The sequence below is a fragment of the Myotis myotis genome, unplaced genomic scaffold (assembly GCF_014108235.1).
Source record: "Myotis myotis isolate mMyoMyo1 unplaced genomic scaffold, mMyoMyo1.p scaffold_m19_p_3, whole genome shotgun sequence".
NCBI classification, from domain to species: domain Eukaryota; kingdom Metazoa; phylum Chordata; class Mammalia; order Chiroptera; family Vespertilionidae; genus Myotis; species Myotis myotis.
The window spans coordinates 12,526,030-12,545,905 of NW_023416335.1; the positions used below are offsets into that span (position 1 = coordinate 12,526,030).

General features: G+C 34.6%; 1 protein-coding gene across 1 annotated transcript in view; it reads left to right on the forward strand.

Moving 5' to 3' along the window:
- The window catches only part of SGCZ (sarcoglycan zeta), a 194,999-nt gene that overhangs the window by 68,483 nt on the left and 106,640 nt on the right, over positions 1 to 19,876 (forward strand). The window contains exon 2 of the mRNA XM_036300921.1: positions 11,801 to 11,902. Coding sequence (XP_036156814.1) covers positions 11,801 to 11,902 — 102 coding nt within the window. The remainder of the gene's footprint in view (positions 1 to 11,800; positions 11,903 to 19,876) is intronic.

Genomic DNA, 19,876 nt, shown 5'->3' on the forward strand with positions numbered 1-19,876 from the left:
ATTATTATTATTATTTTCTGTAGAATCCCTTTTAGTGAGACTAAGGAGAAAAAAAAAGTGGTGATGAAGCTGCTAGCATCAAGAGTTATGCTATTGCAGTTATGTTCATTTTAATTAGGAATACCTCTATTTTTTTGAAAGTATAGAAATTATCTGACTAAATGTATTAAGTGCCATTGCTAGTATAGCTGCTCAGCTTAGCCAAGTGATAAAGTTACCAAGATTACTTTCAAAGTCATTAGTGTTGTGTGGGAAGTGATATATTCTATATTCTAGCGCTGTTAACACTTGTAACAAAAAACACTTACTATATGTCTTAAAATTTAACTTAGCCACCTGAAAGACAGTTTGTCTTATAGGAGAAATGCAAAGTCCTCAGTGATTTGAGAAAACTGGGTCAGTTATGTTATCTCAGTGATTACACAAAGATATAGTCAAGGACCTTGTAAACCTTAAATGACTTTCATCCTCTTGTAAACTCAAATCACACTCCGAGGAAAGTATTAATTTGTTTGCTGCTTTAAGTAACATGCATTTTCTCCTTTCGTACTGATATCACAAACCTATATGTCATTTGAAGAAGGTTAATTATTAAATAAGCTTAAGTGATATCCGCTTCCTTGAATAAAATAATCTCACTTAATACATGAATAGAGAAATTTAAAAATGTCAGTACAGGCACAAGAACAGTGACCTAACCTATCATTTCTAGAACTAAGGCATGGATTAAAATGAAGTTGAATCATCATTCTGAGGCTCTACTGAGACTATCAGTCTGAGAATAACGAATATAAATATAGATTATTGGTGTCATTTGGAAATTTCTCCTGTATCCCTTACAAGTGAGAAGATCATAGGTCAATAAAAAATATCACATTTATAATATAGTCACAATATATTATTTTAAAGAGAGACATTACTAGCATGAATGTTATATTACTGACCTCAGTAAATGATAGAACAGGTTATTTACATGAATTATCTTCAGTGTTATATTTTCAAACTAATGCTAAAATTCAGTAGAGGAACCATCAACTCTTATTTTGTCCTTAATCTATTGTGTTAGTGGTAGCAATCATAGCTATTTAAATTCAAAATAGTGGTACACAGAATTTAAAACAAAACTGGAAACAGAGCATATTTTTATATGTGGTAAATATTAGGATTATAAGTAATTCTTCCAAATTGTGTACTGTGTCTTAATAAATTTCAAGAAGCAAGCACAATTTTGTGAACATATCCAAAATATTTCTATTGTCTGTGTGTGTGTTTTTAACATAGAGATGGTTTTTAAGACACCTTAAGTTTAATTTATGAAAGAAATTAAAACCAACATCATAAACCATCCCACCGACATCCTGGAGCTCCTGATAACAGCCAGGGGATCAGTGAAATAAAAATGGCCCCTTTCCTTCCCACCGATGCCCCAGTTCCAGGCACCAGAGTTAATCACTTTTAAATGCTTGTGTTTTTATTCTTAGTTTTTAAGATTAGTTATCATCATAAGTATTTTCTGTGTTATCAGACATATATGGACTGTATTGACTGTGGAAGATGAGGAATTTAATTGATCTCATCACCTCTGTCTCCTTTTACTGCACTATCTAACATTTCTACTTTAGACATTTATTTTTTAAAATCTAGGACTCACCCTCATAACTTTAAATTGTAAACTTTTGCTGAGTATTACATTATTTATTGTCAGGGTTTATAATAATTACATTTTGTTTGTTAATATTGTCTTTAGATCAAATCTAAAAATTCAGGTGTAATATACAGGAAAATATTATACTTATACAGATCATTTTTATTCAAAATCAAGTGGTTTTGAGCCTGCAGAGTAGCATTAACAACGCTGTTTTATTAATATTGCCATTAAAGAGGCAGTATTTAAAACATCATAAGTAAAGAAGTTTTACTTTCACAAACCCTAGCAAATGCTCAAAATCTTGCCATAAGTTAGTTTGCTTTATGTATACAAATATTTCTTGGTAGATTATCTTTATTCTTGTGGGGAAAAAACACAAAAAAAAACTAAATAATTTCATTATATCTCATCAACAGGAACATCCAGATTTTTTATATAACATATTTTGTTAAATGAAGACTTTTTTTTCCTCTCAAATGCATTGTAGTGAACCCTCTAATTTTGTTGACTCTAATATTATTTACTTTTTCTTAATACACAGTATTTCAATTTCTCTTTCTCTTTACTCTGTTAATTTTCTTCCAGTATCTAGAAATTTTTGATAGCTTATTCATATTTTAAAATATATTACTCCATTGACAAATAGCAATTGGTTATGAAGGATTTGGGGTAATATGTATATTATATATTAACATATATGTTGTGTATTTTACATATATGATATCTGTATATAATTAATGGCCCCTCTCAGACTTTCTCAAGTGTCAAAATAGAGAAGATCTGACACTGGAATCAGGAAATTTACTGGTTTGACTCTTAGATATAATATATACCTTTCTTTGCTCCTCCTTCAGCTGGCTCCACTCAAGATGCAAGTTACTGGCTGATTGGCCCAGAACTTCCAAAGAGTGTTTACTTAATAGTTCTTTTTAATGACTGTATTATTTACATAAGCTTTTACAGTGTTAAACAGTTTATAAAAATATTTGATAATGATATACAATTTTATCTTCTTATCAAATTGGTCCAGTAGAATGGGCATACATGATTATTGCATGGTATAAACTATTAAATTAAAATCTTAGGTGACTTTACCAAGATATTGAAATGATGCAACTAGAGATACAGAAAATGTGCATAGAAGTAAAATAAATATATCACTTTATTGTTGAAGAATAAATTATATTCTCTGTCTTGTAAGGTTTGTGAACTTTACCTTCAGAAATAGAAAGCAGTCTAGCTACTATTCTTGGCAATCAGTCTAGTTACTATATCTAATAATGATAGCAACTAGTTACTATTCCTAGCTATTAAATTATGAATTGATTTGGAATGAAGAAAACCAGGAATATAGACTTTGAGTTTTTTAGCACATAAAAAAATGTTGTTGTTTTATTGCTGATCGCATATATAAATAATCTGCATCCTGACATATTTATAGCAAAACATCTGCTTGTACCTTATAAACCAACAAATTACACAAACACTTTGGAATGAATAAAATGTGCAATAAAAATTGAAGAAATTTACATCATAAATTATATATAATGACAACATATTTTGATTCAAGGACAGTGTTATCACAAAATGCCTTATTTGTAATAGTAGAATGTTAGGTTGCCAACTGAAAAAGAAATATACCTATAATCTTTGAAAATATCCATCAAATATTTTTGTTATTAATGTTGTACTATGGAAAATTGCTTGGGAATAAATCCAGATGCTTACAGTTCAATTAGGTCTGCTTTTGGGAAAAAGAAGTTTTGTCATCTGGATATAACCTTGTTTAGCATTTATGTTGTTTCCCTTACAAAATATTTAAATATGTAAGTGTTAAGAATTAGATAATAAATAGAAGTGAGAAGTCAAAGTTTTTTAGCTTCAGAATTTCATTGCAAAGTATTTTATAGAAATTTTTAAAAGCAATATGAATATATAGGGTGGGACAAAACCAGGTTTACAGTTGTAAGTACATGAAACAGTTTATTTTTGAGCTACTATGTATTAATTATGTATTATTTTCCATAAGAACAGTTGGAAACCTATTTTTGCTCCACCCTACATTTCATGTGCTATACATATATTTGGGATACATAAATTACATATACATATATATACATATATATGTACATATATATTTAACAAGGGCACTCACAGTCTTAGGAATTTGATACTACATAGATAATATAATATCATGTTTTACTTATGTTTTGTCCTCTCTGATTGACTCCTCTAGTATTTGTATGTCTTCTTAGTATGTGACGTACTATAAATAGTAGAATATCAGTGTATTAGAACATTACCTCATAAAGAGAAGCATTCTGAACTTGTATGGGAAGATGCCTTCATAAAGATATGCTTGAATTGCTACGCAAAGAATGAGACAAAGAAATCAAATAAAGGAGGGGGGAGGGTTGGAGAGAGAGAATAGTGAAGAAGCAAGGAGCTTGACTTAACTAAAGAATTTAGCCATGGAAGTGGATGTGGTCACCAAGTTGGAGTATGAATATAAAGCAGACATTCTGTTCAATTGATTTAATGGTTACCTTACTGCACTAGTAAGTAGGATGAGATAATCGGCAGGATCATGGCACTGAAGGAAGTGTTGAAAAGATACAACACGACATGATTTGGGGAAGATAGCTAAGCATGTGTGCTTTAGAAAGAACTAGAAACAGGGATATAGTTGGTAAGTGGAATTAGCCTCCTTTATCCTCTGCTCTCCTACCCTAGGCCTATTCTGGCTTTCTCTAAATAACTTAGAGATGGTCACTGTTAACTTCAGTTCTACATTCAAAGAGAAATTGTTCAATTGGTTGTACTTAATTTTGAGTTTAAGATATGTTAGTAAAAGTGTCTGACTGACTGACCTGGATGAGGTGATGAACTCTTGCTTGAATTGCCGGTGCTGTAAGCATGTCAGATCAGGTAAGGAAATGGCAGTTTCTATGGGAAGCATGTTGCTGAGAAGGGGTTGGCAGTAATTCCCACAAGAAGGATTCCATTATGGGCTGAGGTCTATGTTTGACATGGCAAACAAGAAAAGTTTGCAAAGGATGCCATATGGTACTATCATAAAGCAGAAGAGCAAAAATGTAGAAAAACATGTCATCTTAAATATTTATGTAATGGTTGTTACTAGTACCTAAAATGGAACTTATATTAAAGAAGAGATGCTAGACTATATGTTTTAGGGAAAAAATCCATTCTTAAAATTCCAGGGTGAAATCGATGGAAACTTATAGAATCTTTTAAGATCTGGCTGAGAGATGACCCATTGCATTTCTGCCCACAAGGTTCTCCTTCATGATGAGAAGGATCTTCAGACGTTTTAACAAAGCCTAAGAGATGACTTTAGTTTAAGAGGCCATATGCTACAGCTTTATAAACTCAGTATTGTACATGGCAAAACGCTGTGGGGATTAGGAAGTCTGTGAACCATAAAATGACTCAAAGTCAGAAAACTCTTATCTATAGTCTCACTGCCTAGTCTCTCAGGGAGAATCAGCTTTCTCATCTGTGTCTTCATGGTGTGTCTGTCCTGTTATGAATGACATTTACCTAATATTCCCTCAGTTCCCAGTTAGCAGGATACCTACAATTTTAAGTTCAAGTGCATTTTACCTACCCCTCCTGTGCAACTCATCTCTTCAAAATACGCACACGCATGCACACATGCATTGAAGTACACACACGCACACACGCACACAAACACACACACACACACAACTTAGTTATAGGATGAGGCTAATTACAAAACAATTCATAAAAAGATTGTGAAATGCTTATTTTTTCTTTACAAAAAAATCTTCTTTTCAGATTTCTTTAAAATGGTGATTGACTATACAGATATCAATAATTTGTCCTGGGGGCTTCATTTCCAGGATGAACTTTGTAATCATTTGGAACTAGAGCTTTTTGTGTTGTTTTTTTCTTACCATAAAACTTTCTTCAGAATACTATGATACAGATCTGAGCCCAAAGAGAAATATGTGCTGGTAAATGAAGTCTGAGAACAAAATTAAAAAAAAACAAAACACAAAGAATGCAAAAATTTTAATAAAGTGGAGATACAAATTAACTCAGAGATAATCCTAAACATATTAGGATTCCCTACTGAAATTACCTAAGAAAGTAAATTTAACTTACATTTTCTATTTCCATAGTTGCCAAAGTTTACTAGATTTCAGGCTAACTTCCTAGATGCATAAATTCTACTTAACTCCCTTTCTTGCAGTGTTTTAATTAAAATGAGGACAATAATGTGCCTATTTCCCAAGGTTGTTTTGATATGCCATTGGCTCAGAATTTGCTGAAGCGCTCTCTGAATTAAGCTGGTATGCCTGATTTCATAACAGTTAGGGTGGAAATTAAAGATGCTGTCTTGAGGTTCTGGAAGGACTTCTTAGACAAGACCTTACCATGTAGGCTACTTACAAAGAGTGGCCATACCTTCAGGTCTTGTCTATAATTTACAGGTCCAGAAATGTGATTTTGCTCAAGGCAAGAAGTGATCCTTCTTTTAGGAACTAAATTATGCTCATAACAACTGACAGATATCATGTGCAAAACCAGAGCTATGATCAGCATTACCTCTCTTTCTCACTTCTTATAGACAATAAGAAGTTGCATCCATGAAGCAGATCAAATTCCTAGCAGTGTTCAGCATATTCTCTCCCGTATTCAAAGACAGCTGTGAAATCAAATTATAAACAGAATTTAGTGGTACTATGCATAGGCTATCAAAAAATATTTGTGGAGACATAGCTTTTAACTCTCTTTGAACCTCCATGCTATACAGTGCACCTCCTTTTTAAGAAGTATTCCTACAGAGTTTGTAAAATACAGGTGATTAAACTAGTGTTCAGGGGACATTATTCAATCTGTTCTAAAATACAGGTGAGTAGGGGACCCATTGGGCAAAATGTTTGGGGAACTCTGTACTGAACAAAGTAAATAGGTTTCTTTATTGTAGATGTCTAGACTATTTAGGATACTAACATGCATTATGAATCTCTGAATGGGAATATAGCATGCAACAGTTTTCTAAATTTACTTGAAAACTGAGCATTTTTTTCACTAGGTTTATTATAATTCTGGTATTCTATTAAACACTAGAGGCCAAGTGCACGAATTTGTGTATGGGTGGGGTTCCTTGGCCTGGCCAGGGATTGGGGCCAATCAGGGGCTGCCTCGCCCAGTCCGAATCAGGGCCAATCGGGGCCGGCTGGCCGGACGGAGGGACTGCGGGAGGTTGGCCGGCTGTGGGAGGTTGGCTGTGGGAGCGCACTGACCACAAGGGGGCAGCTTCTGCATTGAGTGTCTGCCCCCTGGTGGTCAGTGTGTGTCTTAGTGACCAGTCGTTCAGTCACTTAGGCTTTTATATAGAGAGAAATTTGAGAAAGACAGGAATGCTAATAGTGAACCTTTAGGCTTTATAGTCATGTTCCAAAGATTAAAATACGGATGTTTCTCAGTCAACTACTTACGGATGGCTTTCTGTAGGGTGCATAGCATTATTATTAATTAATTATTTAATATTTTTCTTAAGTCAAATCCCTGAGGTTTTTTCAGTTGTCACATTTACCACCAAGAAATGTGCTATGTTTTAATAGCATCCTCAGTTTTCCTAGAGAACTGTTGATTAACAAGCCTGCCTTCTGCCAAGGTTGATTATCACGTTCTTAAGATGTAAACTTGAATTTCAAGTTAAAGTTGGACATTACAGGGATTTCCCTGCACATTTAAAGTTGTGTTATACAAGTAATGTTAGATTAGTAGGCTTGGTCACAGGAATAATTTTTTCCTTGCAGCAAGGAAAAATTTATTTTTTCCTGTGGAAATCATTTGTTTTTAAGAATCTTGAACATAAAATGCATTGGTATTACAAATGTTCCCACAGGATTGAACAGCTATGATCTATTCTCCATTTACTTCAAATAAACATTTGCTGGTCCCTGATATATAATATCATTACTATAAGGCTTATATCTTTGCTGATTCCTTATACTAGTACATAGTCTCATCAGACTTATTGAATGCACCCACTTTTTCTCCACTTACTAGATTATTGTGATCATATCTACCATGTCATTAAGTATAGTATTGTTTTTATTTTATTTTCCTTCAGCATATTTTCATTCTGATTATTTTGTTACTAAGCAATTGCATATGTCCCAATAAGTGAATGATATGTGAGTTGTTAGAAAAATAAGAAATTTGTCAAGAAATTATATTTTAGCAAGAGAAAATTTAGAAAAAAATGAATTTTATTTTACTATGCATTTTAAAAATCATTCACATGGTTAAAAGGATGCCAATATAAATAAAAGATACCAACCGCAATGTTTATTGTCTTATTGAATATATGAAAACAGTTAAAACCTTTTCACAGCACTGACAATTGGTGGTATATAAATTATTTGAAACTTTGAATATTGGCTAAGAACAAAGGTAATATATTATGCTCCAAATGATAAAAGATATTTTACTAACAAAAACCTATAAAGATATTGCTATATAAGCTGAATTAGAGGTCAAATTTATAGTTCTATCAATTATTATCACTGTAATACTTATTTTCTAATAATAGGCAGGAATAAAGATGGTCTATTGAAATGAAAATAACATACAGGCTTTCAGCAAACAGCATAGTAAAAACACATTCAAAGCAGGCTGTCAACTTATGTTTTTATTTGTTCTTTCTCTTGTGAGAGAAAACAGCTTATTATCCTATATAATAAAAGGGTAATATGCAAATTAACCCTAACAGCAAAACGTCCTGGAATGACCTGGAATGACCAGTCGCTATGATGTGCACTGACCACCAGGGCCCAGACGCTCAATGCAAGAGCTGCCCTCTGGTGGTCAGTATACTTCCACAGGGGGAGCACTGCTCAGCCAGAAGCTGGCTCATGACTGGCCAGCACAGTGGCAGTGGCCAGAGCCTCTCCCGCCTCCACAGCAGCACTAAGGATGTCTGACTAACAGCTTAGGCCCCATCCCCTGGGGAGTGGGCCTAAGCCAGCAGGTGGACAACCCCCAAGGGTTCCGAACTGCGAGAGGATGCAGGCTGGACTGAGGGACGCCCCCCCAAGTGCATGAATTTTCATGCACTAGGCCTCTACTAAATTATAAAGAACAGCCTAAAACAGTGTGTGTTTTTTAAAATATATATATTTAAGATTTTTTTTCTTCTGTAGAAGTTGGAAATTAAATATTTTCCATTTATTTATGCTACAATAAAGAATAAATAATGCCCTAGCTGGTTTGGCTCAGTGGAAATAGAGTCTCCTGTGACTGAAAGGTCCCAGGTTCCGTTCTTGTCAAGGGCACATGCCAGGGTTTCAGGCTCGATCCCCCGTAGGAGGTATGCAGTAGGCAGCCAATCAATGATTCTCTCTCATCATTGATGCTTCTATCTCTCTCTTTTCCTCTCCCTTCCTCTCTGAAATCAATAAAAATATGTTTTTTAAAAAAGAATTTAAAAAGATTAATATTGAAATGGGAATTATGTTTGCGATAGAATTTTTTTTACTTCCCTAAGATAATTCCATTAGATATGTTCAGAGCAACTCCATGGGAAATACTGCATAAAATTTCCTTCAGATAGGATTTGACCATATATATGGACAGTCACTGTGTGAGATTTAGTAAAGAAAATCCCTCTGAGGAAATAAATACTTTAAGCCATGTGTCATTTCACATGTTCTAATATTATCGGCTTTCTGAATTATAGAGAGTTCTGTCTCCACATCTCCCACCACTGCCCAAGTGTTCTGTAGGCCTCATCATATCTGGAAATTCTCTCACTGTCAAGATCCCAATATCACAAGCTCCATTTTCTGGTGATAAATCTTTCCTCCCCTATCTCATATTTCTAAACCCCTATTGATCTTGGTCATCAATTCATTATCAATTATCATTCTTTGACCTTGTGCTATTTTACAGCCCAGCAGCGCTTTTCTGGCTTCATTTGTTCCTACCCAATAAGAAAAATAATGGCCAGATATTTGAAGGGCATACTTTTTGCTACTTTAGAATGCCACATCCTTATGACTCTGCCATTCCTGCCTGGCACATCCTCAGTTCGAAGTCTCTGACTGACTTCTGCCTCTGTTCCTACCAGGTGGAATGCTGTGAAATTATACTAACGGAGCCAATATATCGGTGGCCACGTAATTAATTTCTAAATCAGAGACACATTTCACTTTTGAGAGTGAAAGTGTCTGTTATAAAACTGGTATAAACAGCTTCCTCAGAGAAACCAGGGTGTGTCATCATCCTTAAAAGGTAGACCGTTTTCCCATCAGAATTAGCCTTGAATGGTCCTTAAAATTCTCTCTCTCTCTCTCTCTCTCTCTCTCTCTCTCTCTCTCTCTCTCTCTCTCTCTCTCTCTCTCTTTTTATCTAGTTCCCTAATAAGCATTTCCAGTGTCAGTTTTAAGTCAGAGTCTCAAGAAAGCGAATTTCTTCTTCTTCCCATCCCCAGTTCAATTCAACCAAAATCTATTACTTTCTCCTTTGATAAGAAGATTTAAACCTCACCACATAAAAATTTCTCTCTCTTAATAGTCATTTTCTTTGTCTAACTTAAAAGTCTTTTAATTCTTACTCAAAATTGTATTTATACTACTCAAAATTGTATTTATACTACTTCATTGACTTGCTTTTGGGGGGAGAAAGGGTAGAGACTGGGGCCATCAGAATGTCTTGGCTTTCCTCTGATTACTGGTCACAGCCTCCCAGAATGTATGAAATAACTGTTTTCCAACTCACAAACCTAAGTCATCATCTAAAAGTTTTAGAGTAAAATTTGCTCATCCATCATGATCGACTCAAGCATGCCTTAAGTGATTGGCATCCCCCAAACCACTTTCTACAGATCCAATGGTTTTTAAATAAGTATCTGAAGTTTTCAATGTTACCTCAAAGTTAGAGAGTCCAAAGCTGAATTTATTTTTGCTATTCTGCCTACAAATTCCCAGGATCCAGCGTAAAAACCACTATGTTCCCTTATTTAGTCATAGAGGTGAAATCTTGGATTAATTGTAAATGCTCCCTTTTTTAGTATCTCCAGATAAAGTTAGTCACGAGGTCTTATAAGTTGTTCTTCCACCACCACCCTCACACATATGCCAAGTTGTGCATTATTAACTGACACTTTGTCAATTAGGCCCACATAGTATACCAGAATTGTCTGAAAGCTTAAACACTGGGAATTTGAGCTATTGACGAACTTCTGTTTCTTCTCTTGGAGACTGAAATAAGTACAGACTCCTTAGCTTTGTATTCAGGGCTTTCCTTTCTCTGGCCTCAAAACATACTCCCAGTTGTATTCTCTCACCATATTTCATACACTATCCAGATTGGATGGCATTGTTATGTCCTATGTGTTACCAGATGTTCATTTTGCTCCTCTCTCTCTAAGGACATCTCAGGTTGAAATTCCATATTCTTAAGGCCTTTATCATAGTCAATCTCTTCCATGAGATGTGGCATATTCAATTGCCAGGTTTGAAATCTTCTTTTTAAATTCCCAGTAGCGTTCTGTTCTTACTTATTTATTTTACTCTGTTTCATAAACATTATTTGCGTACTTGTTTAACCCTCCTCATAGAGTATTTTCTAAAGGAGAGAACATATGCGTTACTTATTATTTGAATACTAAAACACCATGCTTACTTATACTAGTCAATTATTAAGTACTTACTGAAATTATTATATGAATGTGACTATTTGAATATTGTAGAAATATGTGTATAACTCTAATGTAAAAATATTATTAGATTTCTGCAAATAAAGTTGTTCCCAATAATCGGGTAGCAAGTATCATTATTCCTAACAAATAGTTGAACTGGTTGCTGCATGAAGAAAGTACAGGATTTATTCATAGATACATTCTAGTCTCTGATAGAGCTGAGAGGATATACCGGATCCTTTATATTCCTCTCATCCGGCTTATGTTAAACAGAGCCCTCTATATGCATGCAAAATGCTGCAGTCATTCATTAAATAGATTCAATCTCCCATTTTCCTTAAATCATCACTGACTTGAGCTTAACTGTTTTCTCAATTTAGGCCTAAGAAAATTATGGCCAGTTATTCATTCTCTCATTAACCTAAAAGTGAACTATATTTCATTGCTTGTAGGATGGTATGGGAAATCTGAGAGTCACCAAGAAGGGAATTCGACTTGAAGGTATATCTGAGTTTCTACTTCCATTGTATGTGAAAGAAATTCATTCCCGAAAGGTATGTGATACTGGCTTTGGCTTACTGTAAAAGATAATTTAGAGGTTATGTTTTAGCTTGAACTAAGAAGATAGAATCCCCTTATCTCTTCAATATGTAATTGTTTCCTAAAGCTAAAGACTTATTTACATAAGTCAAAACAATTAAACAACTGAACAACTAGTGAAGGCTAGTTTCAAAGTAACACATTAGAAAACCATTTAGAATTAAACTATAGTGTTGTGTTTGTTAGTCTATAAAATATGCCCCTCTATTTTCAATGGAAGTTAGAAATACACACTTACAGGAATTCCAAAAGGGGCATTTGATAAATCTTGAGCAATTTTTGCTGGAAGCATTGATTTGAATAAGTGATTTTATTTCAATATATTATATATATATATTTTAATGCAGATACATTTTCTAAGAGATGACAAAGAGTCTTAGTATAGAAATTAAATTTATTTAGGAATTTATTTAAATCAAGTAAGAATATTATCCTTTTACCTGTGTGTGTGCTCTGTGTGTTTTATCACTTAGCAGAATGTTAAAACTCAAAAGGTTATAAATGAGACGTTGTTCATGTTGGTTTGTGTGTTACTTCTCAGAAGGTAGTAAGTATTCTTGGTTACCTCAAAATCTAACTAGAATCTTTCAATCTATGAGGCATTCCCTGGGATATGTATGTAGGTGTGGAAATAAATTTATTAAGACAGGAAAAATGGAAAGCATGTGACATAAAATGTGGAAAGATTGTTAAATTTATTTCATAAATGTAAAAGTATTTTTAAAACTAGAGTTATATTTAAATATTACTGATATAACATCTTAGGAAATTGGGTACATAGTAAGACATAATTTGATAATTTGTTTCAAAGCCATTTTTTTCACTTAAATGTCATAGTGACAACACAATAGAACATTCTTTTATATAAAATGTTTAATGAGGGTAATTATATTAACTTTTTTATTTTATCAATATTTTTTATTGATTCCAGAGAGGAAGGGAGAGAGAGAGAGAGAAAGAGAGAGAGAGAGAGAGAGAGAGCTAGAAACATCAATGATGAGAGAGAATCATTGATTGGCTGCCTCTTGCACACCCCACACTGGGATCAAAACCACAACCTGGGTATGTGCCCTGACCAGGAATTGAACTGGTTCAAAAGGTCGATGTTCAACCACTGAGCAACACTAGCCAGGCTTAACTTTAAATTTTATTTTGTTTTATGTGAACCTACATAGTTTCACTAATATACTATATTGACTTTGGGTACTAGAAAAATATACTGAGATTACCTTCTGCATTTTGGTCAGATAAATAACACAGTAGGCACATGTATGACTACCTAAACTTTCTAGTACATGATTAACTATAAAAATAATTAAACTTAAAAATCGATTGGTGTTTTGTTTTATTTTTATAAAAACTGAAAAATACCATGCTTACAGAGGTTAATGTCTTTCCTCTGAACGGAAGTTAGTGTTGTGTTTGGATTAAACAATTTAATCTTTGAAGAAATGAAAACTTGTACATGGAAATCAAGAAATTAACATGGGAAGGTGAGAGTCATCATAGGCAGTAAACTTATTTGAAAATTCATCCATTTTAGACCAAATTATAGTGTCTGCCTGGGAAAACAATTTAGAGAATGATAGAATTTACCTTCTCAGCTGGAACATTTTTCAGAGCCATGGGTGTAAACTAGGATTCTCCTAGGACAATTGGATGAATGTTGACTCCATCTATTGACCTAATAAGAAAGAATCCACAGATTCTCTAACATTAAAGTGTGAGGTGGTGGCCGTCAGGCTTCCTAACTTTGTCCCTGGAAAGTTTGCAACCTCAGTTCCCCAGCATTTCTAAAGCCCACTGTAGTGATCGACATCTACATGCCGCCTGTCACATCTCCAGTCCTGCTGCTTGTCCTTCCCGTGGGTCCTCTGCTCATCGTTTGCCTTTAAGTAACGGCGGAGCGAAGGGCACAGTGCAGGCCACAGCACAGGCAGGAGGCACTTCTGTCTGCAGTCAGGCACGGGGTGTGGCTTGGGAACAGAAGAAGGAGACCCATTTACTTCCTGAAAATTTCTCTACATATGCACAACCAAAAAATGTATGAAATGAAGAAAAAGCCTGGTCAGTGTGACTCAGTGGTTGAGCAACGACCCATGAACCAGAAGGTCCAGGTTTGATTCCCGATCAGGGCACATGCCTGGGTTGTGAGCTCTGTCCAGAGTAGGGAGCGTGCAGAAGGCAGCCAACCAATGATTCCCTCTCACCATTGATGTTTCCATTTGTCAGAAAATACAGTTGCCCACAGACACACACTTCTAGTCTCTCAACCTATAAACCAGGGGCTGTTCCTACTGTCTACATGCTAACTGGCGTCCCTCCCCACCTCTAAATGTCTATAGGTATTTGGAGTTCTATTATTATCTATCACAGCTTACTCTTTATTTATGCTTTGAAAAAAATCAACCTTTTCTATTGTCTGTCATATTGGTGCACAGAAAATCATATCTGCTTGAAATATCTTAGAATTCAGTGAACCTTTCAAAATTAACACATTGCTTTCAGAGAATAAGAACTCGTTGAACATTTATGAAATTAAATATATAGTTTTCTTCAATGAGAAGGAATAGTGAAGGATATGTAATTTGGGGCTACCTCAAATAAATGATTATATTCTGAATCAATCTTCAATGCACAGGTTCTAACATTAGGTCAGATGTTTTGAAATAGCAGGAAATTAGGGCATGTAATCACCAGGCTGTTTGTTTTTTCATGTAACTGGAGTCTGTTTCCCAAGATTTCATGAGTCCTCAGCACTAACTGCATTCCACTGATTCTTACCAGAAATTTGGCATCATATGCAGGTCTCTGGAACTTCAAGCATTTACCTAACTTCATCTGGCATAAGCTAACCAGCCTTCGTGTTTACTTTTTTAGTTAAGTTGTTTCCTCACCACTGCCCTCCCAGCCCAGCACCGTGCATGCGAGATTGATACTTATGCCGGGGAGCCATACCAGATAATTCCAGTTTCAATAACACCCCAGCAAAGCAAACACGTTTGTTTTCTTTATGGCTCCTGTGTCAGCGGAGCTGTGAATGAGGCGCTGCGCCCCGCTCCATGCCCACTCATTTCACCGGGCATCAGAGCTCGGATGCTAACTCCGTTCTTGGTTACAACCAGTTTCTTACCTTGTGTAATCAACCCTTTTTTATGGAGTTCAGACACAGAGCCATGGGGTCAGGCAAGCTCAGCAAAGCACATTCCTAGTTACCTAGCGTGCAAATCTCCGGACGCTGTCTTTTTTTCAGGTACCTTTCTCCCCTATAAATCTCTTTGCTGGATTCTTTCTCCCACGCAGACCAATTCATGCAAAGAGATATCTGCCGGCTTCTATAATCATTTCCTCATTGTCATTATCATCTTGCATTTAGATGTAGAATACAGGTGAAAGTGAGTATTTCACTGCAATGTCTTTATTCAAGGTAAAATAAAAATAAAAACTACAAATCATCCCAAAATCTTTACACTCAGGAAAAAACAACAACACACTGTTAATATACATTGAATATCCTCACAGTTATATGTTTATAGATCTGCACAAAAAGATAAGTATGTAGAGAGACACGGACATGCTTTTTACAATAACATAGTCATTTAGTAGAGGAAATATACTCCGAAATAAATTAAGAGGAATTACTGAACTTAAATTTTTCTTCACAACAAGAATTCTTTAAAGCTTGCCTTTATGTTCAGAATAAAAGTTTATGAGTGCCATTTAGAAGCTGGCTGCCTCAGCCCCAAGTGTCAGTGTTCATTAACTCCCCGCAGTGCAATTTGAGGCGATTAGCTCCTCTCCAATTTGTCCTCACCCTTTTTCATTTTCAGTTTTCTGGACAATTATATTATTTTAACTTTGCCAGAGTTCAGAGTAATTGCATTCTGTTCTGCAACATTAATTGCCTTGGCACTTTGATCTTAATTCTATATATAGGCGGCTGCGGTATTCACCACCAGTATTCCATTACGGCTTCTCTATGGCCCAGTTCAATATTTAAGTCATCCCTCCTTACGTGTATTTCACTGCTAATTAGGTTTGTTTGTGCGTTTGCTTGCTTGCTTGTTAACCCTTGAAATATTTCATGCTAAATATGCCTGTTTTCTTTATTTTTTTTTTTCTGGGGATATTAGTAAGGGCTCATCACTTCTTTTCCTGTTAACTCACTTCCTATGACATTCTAGCACTGAATATTGGCATAAAATGTCTGAAGGCAGCCTGATACTTGTCTCTTGTTCTGTCTGATCTGATACATTTTTGCACTTTCACTTTTTCACCTCAGGGAAATTTTCTCTATTATATCGTTCAGTATCTTTCAGATTCTTTTGTTGAGTCTTCACTTCGGAGAAAACAATAATTCGTATGTTGGGTCATCTTTGTCCTCCACAGCGGTCATAATGCATCCAGTTATTTTAAACCCTGTTATCTTCCTCTGACCACAGTAACTGCCATTATCTAGAGTCTTTCTTCCATAGCATTCACTTATTTAAAATTTTGAAAATATGAGTATTGCCCTTGCTTCCCCTCATTCATGTATTTTATATACAAGGATGCTGTTTTGATCCTCAGAACTTTCCTTAGGTCCACAGTCTCCTTTTAAATCCTGTGATATTGGTGTCTTTGAGCTATGGTTTTATTCAATTTACTTTTTTTAATCCTAAAACTTAAAGCACTTGCTTTACCTATCTTGAATTATCCATGATGAGTCACAATTTGAGGTAGAGGAATTAAGGGCTAGCTACTTTGTTTATTTTAAAGAGATTGTTGGTGAGAAGGGGAAAACAGGCTTTGACTGTTTGTTTGGTTTTTGGGGGGGTTTTTTGTTTTGTTTTTTCCCCCCATTTGAGGTGCTACAAGATGGCTTCTGCCAACCAGACATGGACTATTTTGAATCTATGAGTCTTGGTGGCCCTTTCTGCCTCTGTAGAATATTTCCAGTGGTCTAGTCAGTCCTTCATTTTTGGTAGATTTTCCCAGTAGTGTCTACCCTACCACAATCTTTCCTATATCTTGGTTAGTTTATTTGCATAGGATTTCTCAGAAAGATGTTAACACTCTTTTTTTTTTTCTTTCCAGGGCATGGGTGGGAGTAGTATATGGATACATGTTACATGCTTCTATGAGATAATCTCTTTTCTTGGCTTCCACATTTTTAGGTTTATAGCATAAACTTGTTTCAAGAAATTGTGAGTTGTTCTAAAGAAAAGATTTAAAAAAATAATTATGGTTTACTTTGTTAAGTAGTAAGGGAGAGAAGTTTTTGAAAACTTTTCTGTTTTGAAGTCTAGTATCAGATAGGATCGCTTCCTTCCTCCTCCCTTACCTCCACCTTCCCTTCCCTTCCCTTCCCTTCCCTGCCCTGCCCTTCCCTTCCCTTCCCTTCCCTGCCCTGCCCTTCCCTTCCCTTCCCTTCCCTTCTTCCCTTCTTCATTTCTTTCTCTCCTTTATGTCCAATAGTACCCAATACCATAACTTGAATACTCCATTTTTACCATCAATGATTTGACATATGCCTTTTCTCATATACTGCATTCTTAAATGTACATAGATTTATTTCTGGTGTCTCTGTTCTATTGATATACTTAGACAAAAAAAAAAAAAAAAAAAAAAAGAAAACACCCACAAACTTTAAAGAATGGTTTTAATAACTTTGAGAGCAAGTTCTTTTATTGTTCTTTTTAAAGAGCTTTTGCCTATCGTGTGTTTTATTTTAAAAATGAACTTAATGATCAGCTGTCAAGTTTCATAAAAATTCCTGTTGGGAGTTAATTGTGGTTATATTTAATTTGTCTAGAATTGGCATCTTTATAGTTATATATATATATATATCCCAAGAACATGGCTCCTCTCCTGATTTTTTGAGAACTTATTTTGTGTTGTTCAGAAACATTTTTAACATTATTATTCATATAATCATCACATATTTCTCGTCAGTCATTTTATGATTCTTATTGCTTATGAGAATGGGTTTACCATTCATTTTTCTCATCAATCTTTGTGTTTGTATAGAAAAGCTGTTCTTTTTTGGTGTTGCAAATGTAATCTGTCAATTTTCTTGAAATTTTATTGTTTTAGTATATCTCAAATTATTTTTGTGGCTATTCAGAGAGATAATTATTTTTAATATTAGCTAACATTTATCATAAACTAGATCTCTGGAGTCCAATTCCAAGTTTTTAAATCCTAGCTCTGTCACTTAGCAGTTACTAATTACCCTGTTTAATCTCTCTGTGCCTTACTTTATCATCTGTAAAATCAAGTCCATAGTGTTCCCTAATATTTTAAGGGCTAGAGTATTATGCCTTACAATTACCTGATATAATAATATAATCCATTGTTAAGAATGATATGCTTAAGAAACACAAATCATTACATATTGAATACCTGATAATTCATCTTGAATAGCTCTTGCTACCAATTAAGTACTTTCTGTATGTTAACTACTATGTGAAGGACCTAATATACATTCATGCTTATCTAATTCTCATAGCAACCCACATGAAGTTGACATCATTACATTCATTTTCCACATGAGAAAAGCACATGGATCAAAGACATTATATAACTTACCTGAATATCTTAGCACACAGGGCAAGGATCAGATCTAGGTCTGTCAGACTCATACCCATGCCCTGAGCTTCTTTGAAATCTCCATACCAGTGACTAGAACAAGCCAAGTCTTGTCAGAAGAGGTGAAGGGTATTTCTATTATGATTCTTCTTCTATGAAACATTCTTTACTTTATATAAAAGATTTTTTTTGAAAGCCATGCTATAGAGTTTGCTTTTAAATAAGAACTCACGCCCTTTAAGAATTTTTCTTGCAGGAGATAAAAGAAAAATGAGCCCTCATTATTTTGAATATCTTTCTCCAGTGAATGGAATTTTAACGATGCTTCAGTGTCACTATTTATAATGGAGCTGAAAGAAATTGTCCTCCAAAAAGTGGATTTCTTCACTGCCCCACACTTGCATATCCACATGAATTTGTGGACTTACTATTGCTATATAGGTTCATCTTTATTCAAATCTCTGGGAGCAGACCACAGTGAATATAGTAGTGACACATATATTAGCTCAGTGTTTTTTCAACACTTTTTAGTATGAACCACAGTAAAACAGATTATACGTTGTACACGTGATGCACTGATTTTTCTAGTCTAATATATTATAGTAAGATGGTACTATTTTATTTCATATATATTAAAATATAATATATATTTTATATATTTATAATGGATATATATTATATGTATATATTGTTGCAACCCATTACATTGATTTAAAGGCCCCAATATGTGTTTGGATTGAAAAACACTGTCCTAGCTATTAGCTACTCAGCATGTTCAATAAATTTATGGCCAAATATTTTCTCTTCTCTCAGGTGTCATAGAAATAATGGTTTTTCAGTGGGGAATGTGAAACACTTTATTTGAATTTCAAAGGACAAAGAGTGAGACGTTTAAATTTCATAAGAACAGCAATCATGTATTTTGACTACTTCCTATAACTGCCTGATAGGTGAAATCCCAGTGAAAAATTTAAAACTTTTTATTCAATATAATTGCATACACCTCAGTGTATGTTTGCTTTACTGAGAGAATGAATGGTTGATGTATTCAAAAATGTAAATTAAAACCACATAAAGAGATGTTTCTCTATTGCATTACAAACAGAATACGTGACCTTATTACACCTTGTTTCACCAGTTTTTCCCACCAATATTAGATCCTCAAATTGGCTTATATTGCATAAGAAAAAGTAGTCATATTAATTTCATACTTATAAAGAGACATACTTATAAAGTAGGTCTCCCCTGCCCAAAAAAGAATTGAGGAGAACAGAAGTTCTAACTTTGAATTATCAGAGCTTTGTGTTTTATTATGATCTTGCCGGTATAAATATAACTGGTTCATCATCTATGTCCCC